Source organism: Coenobita brevimanus, chromosome 86 (assembly GCF_032717465.1).
Source record: "Coenobita brevimanus isolate Jiangsu-jjx chromosome 86, ASM3271746v2, whole genome shotgun sequence".
NCBI lineage: Eukaryota > Metazoa > Arthropoda > Malacostraca > Decapoda > Coenobitidae > Coenobita > Coenobita brevimanus.
This window is the reverse complement of record NC_137039.1, coordinates 32,493,049-32,504,792: the sequence shown is the minus strand read 5'-3', so window position 1 is coordinate 32,504,792 and position 11,744 is coordinate 32,493,049. Positions and strand designations below refer to the sequence as shown.

General features: G+C 41.6%; 1 protein-coding gene across 1 annotated transcript in view; it reads right to left on the bottom strand.

Moving 5' to 3' along the window:
- Positions 1-269: 269 nt before the first annotated feature.
- Positions 270-11,744, bottom strand: part of LOC145410755 (sodium- and chloride-dependent glycine transporter 1-like) — a 29,348-nt gene continuing 17,873 nt past the window's right edge. The window contains exons 6-15 of the mRNA XM_080280859.1: positions 11,402-11,540; positions 9,170-9,304; positions 8,378-8,481; positions 7,313-7,437; positions 6,175-6,352; positions 4,555-4,690; positions 2,917-3,048; positions 2,010-2,177; positions 1,478-1,583; positions 270-987 (exon numbers count right to left, since the gene is read on the bottom strand). Of these exons, the coding sequence (XP_080136985.1) occupies positions 878-987; positions 1,478-1,583; positions 2,010-2,177; positions 2,917-3,048; positions 4,555-4,690; positions 6,175-6,352; positions 7,313-7,437; positions 8,378-8,481; positions 9,170-9,304; positions 11,402-11,540 (1,333 nt within the window). The 3' untranslated portion in view covers positions 270-877. The remainder of the gene's footprint in view (positions 988-1,477; positions 1,584-2,009; positions 2,178-2,916; positions 3,049-4,554; positions 4,691-6,174; positions 6,353-7,312; positions 7,438-8,377; positions 8,482-9,169; positions 9,305-11,401; positions 11,541-11,744) is intronic.

Genomic DNA, 11,744 nt, shown 5'->3' with positions numbered 1-11,744 from the left:
TAACTGCAGTTTGTTCTTGTAGGAAGGACAAGGAGAGTGCAAAAATTTCCGATGTTTCTTGATCATGCAAAAACAAAGTTACGAGAGAGAGAGAGAGAGAGAGAAAATATCATATTTTGTTATCAAGTGGGGTTGGTGGAGGATTAGTGCCCCTCCCTGTAAAACAATTAACTCTAAGCCCTTGGCCACCCTGTCTGGGATACATGGCGTCTGGCAATGAATGAATGAATGAGGAAGGAAAAAGAGAGTGAATGTGGAATCTTCCCATGTACCCTGTTCCTCCTACAAAAGCAAACCTTAGTTAAACAGGGAATTGATTGTAAATATGTTTGAGAATCCCCCCTCCCCCGAGATGTGCTTTCTACCCAAAAATGCAGATACTGCTAGTCCTCATTATGAGTCAGAGATATGGTACAAAATATAAAAATTTTATACAGTCTGTAATTATAGAGAAACTGGTAGACTTTTTAAAATTAGCAATGCAAGTCTAATAAGCAATTTTTTCTGTAATATACTGGATTTAACCCCTTTAATCTGCTGATGTACTTTTAGTTTATTATTGCTGCTACCATATGATCTAACTCAACCTGCAATAGGAAAGGCTTCTCTTACCAAAGGTGAACATTAATGCTGCACCTATTCCTGCCAGTTCAAAATATTTCTTAATCTGCATAAAATCATCAAGAGATGGCATGACTAAATTAAAAAAGACATCCCCAATGTCAGCGAGTTAAAATAAATGAAAAATGTTAAAAATGTGACTCATAACAAGGACTAACTGTACATCCTGAGGTGCTCACATGGAGCTTGTATACTGGAATTACTGAGGTGGTAGCAGGTGGGCCTCTCATTAAACAGTAATGAAGGTGGAAGGAATCTAGACTTTAGCCCTTGATGGTGTTTTCATGTGGAGGCCGTCATCCTCCTCGTCTTCAGAAACCCGTGTCAGATATGGTGATTCTCTGTCCATCTCATATTGTTCATCATCTGCAGCAAAGCAAGAGAAGATAGTTAAATACAGTATTTTAATACTGTAGAAGTTCTTGAAATGATAGTACCAATAGAAGAAAACATTGTGTCTGGCAGTTATAAACTTGTCACATTTGACTGATTACAGACTTAATGACATTCTGTACTCCACAGCAGTAACTATCAAAAACAGCAGCACAGATAATAATAATGTACAGTAAATAGTAAACAGTGAGTTTGTTCTAACCTGAGAAGCATTCCTGATCCCTCTAAGCTCAACTGATGTTCATGTGAAGTTAAACTGGAGGGTCAATTTAACTGGTAACCAAGGAGAATGCTGTGCTGCCTTATACAGTAACTATGCCTCATCAAATTTCTTGCAGCCAGAGCTTAGTATTCACGTTGTGGGAATGACCAAGTTTCATTTGACAAAACGAACAGACTATAGCCATTTGCATTTCTTAGTCATTTGAGTACTGCAATGTATGAAGAAGCGACATAAACTCACCATTGGCCAAAGGTGTCTTGGAATCAATGTAGTTGAGAGTGGCATCATCAGTACGTCGCCTGTCAGGTCCCCACTCAGCATCAGGGCGGCACAGCTGCTGCACCCGCTGTTGGCATGGACACGAGGTTATTGTAATTTACTATCCCAGTAGCAGTTCTGTTCATGTAGGTACAGTGGCAATACTATACTTAAAACAATTACGTCTAATATGCCATAAGATCAGTGTCTGTGATGGATGTCATAAAAGTAGTGGCATTATGCCATTACTGCCCCATCAAAAGTACGAAGGCCAACAGCTTGGCAACTTAGTCCAGACATTTAAAACAAGAATGACCAATCACCTGCCCGCAAGTGGCAGGTGATTGGTAATATAACCGGATGATCATCATCTCTCCATTGTACAGTATCAGTCATTAATGTGTCATATACTGGTAGGTACTTGCAATAAGTTGCAAATAAACAAATAAGGGTATACAAGTAATCTGATGTTACAGTACACTCAAGTGACAAATGAAAATGAGAAGCCACTCACAGCCCATAGTGGTCCACTTTTGCCAGCCATTAGCCAAGCTGCACGGATGGGTACAGCACTGAAGCAGGAAAAGGAAATCAACCAACCCAGCACATCTGCCCACACTGGGAATTTGTAATCACCATAATCAGAGGGAGAGTAGTCCAGGAAGGTGAAGATAAGGATTACCTGAGGATGAAGAAGATGGAACATCAGTAAGCTCAGCTTATAATGGTGTATACAGTAAAATCTCAATATAACGAGATTCAATAGACTGGAATTCGCTTTTATCGGAATCGAGGAGCTACCGGACTAAATTCTTATACGGTATATCAGAAAAAGTCCAATAAAGCCAGAAGCAGTCTGGACTGCCTGACCACTTCAGCTATGTTCACCACAATGAGGTAAATATAAGACATATTTATCAGTGTACAGCACAGTATTATTATATATAATATACCATTTGAGTATTGTAATGAATGTATAATACAGTACAGTACTGCAATGGTAGTGAAAACAGTTTAAAAACCGATGGTGCAATCCGGACTAATGTTTATATCGGAAAAAATCTGGGATAGCAGGAGTAAGTCTGGATGTCGCTTTTATTGGAATTTCGTTTTTTTCAGAGTGGCCCGGGCCTTACTTAGTCCGTTATAGTGTGGGGTTACTGTATACTAATGCTCTTGGTAATACAGGATGCATGCCAAATATTGATTTTTTTTTTTTTTTTTTTAATAGCAGCTACACATTTGCCCCTCTTTACCTCTTCCATCTGATAAATTAGTTTTTATTTTGTTATCTTCAGATAATTTTGTTCACTTTTAGTTTACTTTACGGTTATCTCCAGGTGGATTCATTCACTTCTGGGTTATTTTATGGTCAGAATTTGTTAAAATTGCTCTCTCACAGGAAGAGGAGGGATACTTACAAAGACACTGGTAGGAGTAATATACTTCCAGACTGTGCGCCAGTAGTACAATGGAGCAGGAAGTTTACCAAGCATCATCTTTATGTCCTCCATAAAGTTGTCCACACCGTACACCCAGGACACTGCAATCAACTGTAGGGAAAGTGGTGGAGGGTGTGTGTAAGTATTGATGAAGAGACTAAATATGGAGAGAGAGAGAGAGAGAGAGAGAGAGAGAGAGAGAGAGAGTTCCATGAGTGAATGTAGCACCATGGCCTAGCTGATTAAAAATAAATGGTAAAAACATGACATCACCAATATTGCATCAGGCATTGCCTAGCTACAGTAGTGGTTGCAACCCCAGGCTCGCTGGCAACATGAACCTGGTGAACTGTAGGCTGAAGTTACCCTCATCCTGCAGTTCACCATCCTCCGATATAGGAGGATGGTAGAGTTGGGGGATGTCTGTGCAAAAGAGTTTATCAGTGCCACCATGTGCAGATGTCCTTCTCCAGTACCACTATGTCTCTTGCACTAACTTGACCTAGATTTTCATTCTTTAGCTGCTTATTTCTTGTAACTAGCAGAAAACAAAGCGGCTGCTCTACATACTTCTCATAACACTTCATGATTAGCATCATATTCCTGTCAATCTGTTGTCACATCTCAGCATTCAAGATATCCATTGTCACAACTCAACATTCAAGATAGAGAGATGGCAATATTTGGCCAAGTTAGAGTAAAATGAGTATTGATATTTGTAACAAATGGAGGAAGAACCCTGAGAAGCCAGTGGTATAATAGTTAACATCCAGCCCACTAATGGAAAACCCTGCCCCTATGTCCTTGTTAAATTTAAATGTTGTGTGTCATATTATAAGGGAAGATTGAGAAAAATGCCTTCCATAATGTCTCGTGTTGTCGATGGGCATTACTGTATTTCTAAACTTTCTTCTTGGGTACCGTAGCGTTACTGCAACCCACTAATGGCACCCGAAGTGCAACAATCAATCCCTTCTGTTCTTGGGCATTTTGATATTTTACACAATTACCACCTAACGATTTTATACAGTTTTGGGGATACTTCTTTTACTGAAAGGGACAAAAATGTCTCCATGAACTCTTTCACTTTTATGACTTTAATTACTTCATGCTACCTTCAGAAGCTTTGGAGTGGCATTTCGAGTTAAGAGGATCAAACTTATTAGGATAGGTCAGGTTGGGCTTAATCATTGGGTTTCCTATAACTTTGAATATCTGATGCACCGATGCGTCCCATCGGCGAGATGGTCAGTGTTTGAACATTTCGTACGTTCATTCGCGGAGATCGTTGGTAATTCTGTGACCGCAGGCGAAATGATGGCGTCCTTCAATGTCCCCAAACAGGTATGTGTCGTTTCTCCTATCCACTTTCTGAAGTCTTAAATGAACAGATGTTGAATAGCGTACTAAAAATGCATTCCTAAAGATCGTGAGATTCTACGAAGACAGTCGAAATAGCTGTGCCCGTGTGGTAAGTTAACGTTTACTCTTGTTTTTGTAGGAGGTAACAAGTGACATGGACAAATGATCTGTACGTTGCTTTCCATGTCTATCCTGAAAAACAAATTACAGTTAAGGAAACTGATCGTATGTTTGTGAATCCGGGAATAAACTCGCCTCTACACAGCCAATCATGAGGGCGGAGTAGGTGCCGGAGTAGTTATCAAGGAGCTGGAGAATGTACATCCCGTGGCGCGTGCACATGGTGAGTCCTATTCCACACCCGGTCATACATACTAGCAGACACATCTTCCTGAGGGTACACAGAAGGGTGGTATTAGTGAGAAGGTGGGCGGGAGACAGCGGGGGGGGGGGGAAGCTGGTAATTGGAGAGGGGATAATGAGGCCCTGTTTTGGGAATATATGAATACCTTACCATAACCCCGTAGAGACTTGGCATCTACTGACTAGGGATCGTACGGTGACAGGTCAATAGCTGCTCCACTCATCCAAGTGCTATATCTTGTTACTGTCATTACATCTGAGGGAAATGCTTTGCAAAACTTCTGTTACTGTGTTCTGTAAGAGGTTCGATCGTGAGATATCAGAACCCACAGGTCATAACGCTGCATATTGATGTAGATTATCACAGTCTCAGCACACAGCCGCCATTTAGACATATCTTCATTTTTTCACAATCCCAGAAGTGCAAAGGAATTACTGCATAATGATAAATGACTATATCCAGTCATCAGATGGTTTATAGGTTATATTTATGACCGTTCAGTCAACAAAATTAATTTACATAATCACTTTAGCATTGCCCAGACTATTGTCCTTTCAGCTTATTTCATGTAGCTCCAGTGGCAGAGAAAGAGAATACTGCTGCACTAACCTACATCCTGTCCATGGCACTTTTTCTTGACTAGCATCATATTCTAGAGTTGATCTCCTTTTACATCTTTGTATTCTAGACGGATTTCCAAAATTTAGTTATATCCAGTATATTTATTGGTATTCAGTCACCAAAATCCGGCTATTTGTTAATATCCAAACACCAAAAAAATGTTTCTAAATATTTACTAACATCTAATCACCAAAATCCGTTGATAATTACTTGCATCCAGTCATCTTTAGTATTTTTAACTTTATTTATTTACTTTTTTTTTTTCATTTTGATCATATTTATTGTCAACTACTTCGTCATATATATACCGGTACTAGGAATCAGTCACTAAAATTTGTCCACAGTGAAGTGAAAAAAGTTTATTGGTGTAAAACTATTGTAATACTGGTACAGCAATGAGCAACAGTTCGCCAACACTGGTAGCTGTAGAGATGGATTTTTTTTTTTAATTATTATTATAGCAAACGTGAAGCACAGGACAAGAGTATGGGAAGTAAAAATTTCTCGCTCTCTCTCTCTCTCGTTTGGGGAGGAGTGAGAAATATGGAAGGCAGGACACAATGCAGAAATTGTTCTGAACTTTTGCTCGTGGCTGTACAACAAAGGGTAGTGGCCATATAATTACTGTAGTCCTTTTACCTTAATATGGCCCAGATTTTTGTCCTGCTGCTTATTTTACGGAACTCAGTGGCAGAATAAGAGAATACTTTGACCCTCCATCCTAACACTTCTTCGTGACTGGCATCATATTTTAGTGTGAACCCATTGATACAACTTAGCATTTAAGATGGAGCAATGTAATTTTAGGCCAAGTTCCATAGTATGGCACAGCAAAGGGAGAGGGAGGTTAAATTTTCATCCCGTCACCAGTAACCGTTTATTATTCTTACTTGTAGTGTCGACGCGCACCCAAAAAGTCAACGAGGCAGGTGATGACAGTCTGCACGATGGTGAACTGGGAGCCAAGGCCGAGTGTGAGCAGCATGACGAAGAAGAGGATGGACCATAGTGGCGAGATGGGCAGGCGCGCCACAGCCTCGGGGTAGGCGATGAAGGCCAATCCCGCTCCTGGTTATGGCAGGTGAGAGTTAGACAAATGAATGGATGGAGAGAGATAAATAGATAGACAGATGGAGAGACAGATGAATAGATAGATAGGGAAGGGGTATTAAAGCACTTTTCACCTTTATGAGTTATTTGCTTATCGATCTATAGCCAGATGTCTTAACCTCGTTGGGGCTGGCCACGAAAATATTGCTTCCATGTCACCCTTTCTATCACAAACATATTTCATTCATATTCCTCTCTATCGTGTCCCTCCAACTAATACTTGATCTCCCTCCCGTCCTCTCCTCCTCTACCTTACACTGGAACACTCTCCATGTCAATCTCTCACCCTTCGTCTTCAAAGGGTCAAACCTTCTCATGGTACTTCTCTGACATCTTTCCAGCACATCCACATCAGCATCTCAGTGCTTTCTAACCTCCATGCATGAGCGTGGGGATCACAATACTGTCATGCAGCGGCTTCTCGACTTTCGTACTTACCTTCTGTACCTTGCCACTACCCTCAGTGCACAGTGCACCTGCAACCCTTCTTTTCTGTTGTACCCCTTTTTGCACTTCGTCAGTTCTTCTCTTCCTTTCCTTCTTTTCCACTCCCTTAAAACCCATTCGCTTTCCTTCCTCTCCTTCCATCATTCCTAAATCATTATTTCCAACCCCCTACCACCCTTCAGCCCACAACCCATCCTTTCCTCTCTCTCTCTCATTATTTGCAACCCCTTATCACCCATTCGACACTTCAGCCCACAACCCATCCTTTCCTCCCTTTCTCATTATTTCCACCCCCATTGTCACCCATTCAGCACATCAACCCACAGCCCGACTTTTCCTCTCTTTCTTATTATTTCCACCCCTTATCACCCATTCAGCACTTCAACCCACAGCCTATCCTTTCCTCCGTTTCTCATTATTTCCACTCCATCACGTATTCCGCACTCATACCCACCGTCCCTACCCACTCACCCTCGTCCGCCGCCTGGTCAACGGGGACGCCCATTTCATGCGCCATGAAGCCCACGATGCCGAAGATGACGAAGCCGGAGAAAAAGCTGGTCAGGCAGTTTGCGACACTGATGAAGATGGCGTCTCTGTGATGATAGAGGAGAGTTAGACTGGGGGTGGTTAGAAGATAGTGGAGGGTTAGGGAGATGGGTAAAGAATAATTAAGAGACAGAAGGTTAGAAGTTAAGAATGATTGAGACAGGTGGTTAGAAGAGAGCTAGTAAGATAGAGAGTGGTTTAGGAGGTTGATGGTTAGAAGGAGGTCAGGGAGAAAGATTAGGGGGTGGTTTAGAAGATAAACTAGCGAGCCGTGAGAACATAGGTGGTTAGAAGAGGATCAGGAGGGGAGTTAACCTGAAGAGTGGTTTAGAAGGATGAGTTAGAAGAGAGTTTGATCAGAGGGTGGTTAGATGAGAGTGGGAAAGTATAAGTTTGGTCAGAGGGTGGTTTGAAGCGGGTCAGACTATACTCTTTTCATCTTGACCTGACCCACATTTTCGTCCTCTTGTAGCTTAGCTTTTCACGTAGCTCAGGGGCAGTAAAGGGAATAATACAGCTTTACCTCCATTTCATTGCACTTCTTTCTAACTAGCATGATATTCTAGTGTTAATCTGTTGCCATAACTCAGCATTCAAGATGGAGAGATGGCAGTTTTATGCCAAGTTAGAGTTAAAAAAAAAGTATAGTGATACCCAACGAAATAATTATCTTTGGATTTTCGTGTATTCCTGCATTTTTTTATTTAAGGGAAAAAACAAGGAGTATTTTATCTGTCCGGTGCAACTCTTACCAAGGATTCCATAAGTTTTACTCACTTCAAAATTGACTTGGTGAAATGAAGGAAATGAATTATTTGTTTATGCAGGAATATTAGATTAACACAGGCTAACTTAAAATATTGAATTGATAGATGGAACTAACTTAGAAAACAACGTTGAGGGAAATAGACAGACAGACAGAGACATTAATAGATTGACAATAGATAGTAGTAGACAGACAAATAGATAGACACATATGACACCCACCTGAGGCAGTTATTAGTAAACTTGTTATATGAAGCGAGAGTTATAAGGCCGCCCCAGCAAGGCCCCAGGGAGAAGAAGATCTGCATAGCCGCATCACCCCACACCTGTTGAGAGAAATTTCTAAAGTTTACCTAACGAGTATATAAGGTAGTCCATATATTCTGCTGCACAAATATCGTGTGTTGCAAGGACGGCTTACTCAGTGTTGCGATAGTGTTGTGATGTTTGCATAATACAAAGCTTAGTCTACATGCTACGTGATCCAGATGTTGTTTGTTGTGATGGGTTACTCAGTGTTAGTATAGCGTGTTTAATCTAACCTCGCAAACGTCCGTCCCTAACCCTCTTTAGATGATTTGATTCAACTTTAGGAAACACATATCCTAATGAACGCGATAATGAAGGCTGTATCTAACCCCTCATGTTCGAAAAGTGTCTCCCAAGCTGAGTAAAATCGTGTGGGGAGAGAGAGAGAGAGAGAGAGAGAGAGAGAGAGAGAGAGAGAGAGAGAGAGAGAGAGAGAGAGAGAGAGGAGTACATCATGAGAACGGAACTGTAAGTAGCCGAGACGAACTGTACACTCCCCCTGTGTGAGGAATGTAAACAAAGCTGGTGTTTACGTCTGAGAGGATGGACGGGATGGTGTAGGGGGGGTACATTACTTATGCGAGTGCTCCTTCATGATATAGCTAAAAATAGTCTGGAAGTAATAAAACACACACACACACACACACACACACACACACACACACACACACACACACACACACACACACACACACACACACTTACCCTGGCATTGAGTAGTTTTTCCCACTGCGGCGTGATGTAGAACGAAATACCATTGATATAGCCGTCTAGGGTCACAGCACGAGCGAAGAGGATGACTAGAACCGTGTAGGGGAAGAGGGCAGTGAAGTAGACGGCCTGTGGGGGATAATAAATAGATGAATAGATGGAGATAGATAGATAGGTAGGTTGATAGTTAGACAGATTGGTGAATGGATGGAGAGAGAGAGAGAGAGAGAGAGAGAGAGAGAGAGAGAGAGAGAGAGAGAGAGAGAGAGAGAGAGAGAGAGAGAGAGAGAATTGACAGACAGTCTGGCGCAGCACAAAGGTGGGCAGACTGATGCAGAGAGAAAAGGGGGGGGGGGATTATGACACAACAGTCTGGCGGAACGCAAAGGTAGGCAGAGAGAGAGAGAGAGAGAGAGAGAGAGAGAGAGAGAGAGAGAGAGAGAGAGAGAGAGGTCACAGAGAAACAGAAGACATAAAAAACACAGAAAACTCTAAGGTGTTAAAGGTCGAGGAATGTTAGGGCTGGATGCAAAAGGTTGAAAAAAAAAGGGACATTGGGTGCTTTGAAAGGTTACCATCCCACCACCACAACCATCATCACCCTCCTCACCAACCTTACGTCACCTTCACTGTTTACCATCAGCATCTACTGCTTTACTCTTTATTTTTATCCTTCAGCTACATCTTCTACCTGTGCTGTCCTGTTTTCAGACCCTCCCCCCCAGTCTCACAGATCGTCTAAACTATCCATCTCATCTACCTCACAAAAGTCTCATTGCGTTCCATCAACTACTCCTATCGATTCCACGTATTAAGAAAAAATCTCATACTTTCCCAGTCCAAGTTGCTGTTACTCTAGCTGACACAGTAAATCTGTATTAAGTAACGTCTAAACGATCATTATCATATTATCGTGGGATGATCTTGGGTGATATTAATATACACTTTAACAGCATTCTATAATGCATTCTTTATCTGCTAATTCATTATCTCAACGTTCAGTGATACGCAAAAACCCATTTACTTCTATCATTATATTTTCCCTCTGCTGCAAGATGGACTTAATAATATTGCAACACATGTTTTATTGACTGAGTTAATTTTTACTTATATTTTTTAGAGCATGCAAGCGAGAGTGAATGTCGAAAGGTCAATAGTGGCACCTCCACGCATGCGCAGTTCTCATATATTATTGGAACGCGCATGCCATTTCTTCAGTTGATCTTATCATATATGTATTTGAAGGCTGATTGTATTTCACCGCCATTTATACTGTCCTAACGTAACCATATTGATTACACCTGAAGGTTACGTGGACTCCATAAGGTCGCTTTGTGCTTTATAGTGCTATTGATTTTAGTCTGTATTGACGGGGCGTAAATCCTTCTAGTTTCCACGGTCTTCTGTTATGCAGTTTTAATGATAGGTTATGTGTATTATATTCAGTTTTAATAATGATTTACTTTTCTTATCACTCCTACTTTTATTTTATTCTGGATTCGTACTGCTAGGTTAATCTGAAATTAGTCTAAGGTATTTTTAAAATAATGGCCTGTATAAGCTGTGTCTGGTAATATTTATATTAGTATCCTTCACATTCCTCATTTTCTAGTCTTACTTACCACAAAAATGCTTCTTTTCCATAAAATATCCTCAAATCATGACTGAATCTGATTTAGTGGAAACCCAGTCTGGCCTGACACGACTCATCCAAACCTAACTCGTCTCAGCCAGACCCAAACTTAGCAGCTTAACGCAGTCTATCCTAAGTCAGTTCTAAACTACTTTGGTGCAGTCGATTCTGACTTACATGAACGTAGCTTAATTCGTCGCGTCCCAGACCTGAAAAATTATCCTATTCCATTTCAACCTTACTCGATCTGACTTTACCCAGTTGTCCTTACCGAAACCAACCCAGCCTAGCTCAGCCCAGCTGAACATCCCTTAGCCCTGCCCCACGAAACTCGAGATAATACAGTGTAACTACCCAACAAAACTCAGTCCAACTTATCCTATCTTCAACCTTCCCACCCCACCCCAATCTAAGCTAACATAAACCAACTCTCTCCAACTTAACCTAGCCTAATCTAACCTAAACTAACAACTTAACACAGCACAAGCAAACCCATTCCATCCCAACCCATCCCATCCCATCCCATCCCAACCCAGTCGAACCCAACCCAACCCATCCCAACCCCGCCTGGCGTGACCCGGCCTGCCTCTTACCTTGCCCATGCTGGAGACGCCCTTAAAAAGCCCGAGGAAGACAACGACCCAGGAGAGTATGAGGCACAGACACAGGCGCCACTGGAGGATGTGTCCGTCAGGCTCATGGAAGCCCTCAGTGATGTCCAGCATGAAGTTACTGTCGGTGGGGAAGATGAAGGGGGTTAGTTATTCTCTCTCTCTCTCTCTCTCTCTCTCTCTCATGTCATCATCATCATATCCATTCTCAGTACCATTCTCATCTTCATCATCATCATCATCATCATCATCATCATCATCATCATATCCACTCTCAGGACCATTCTCATCATCATCAACATCATCACCCTGACCCTCTTTCACG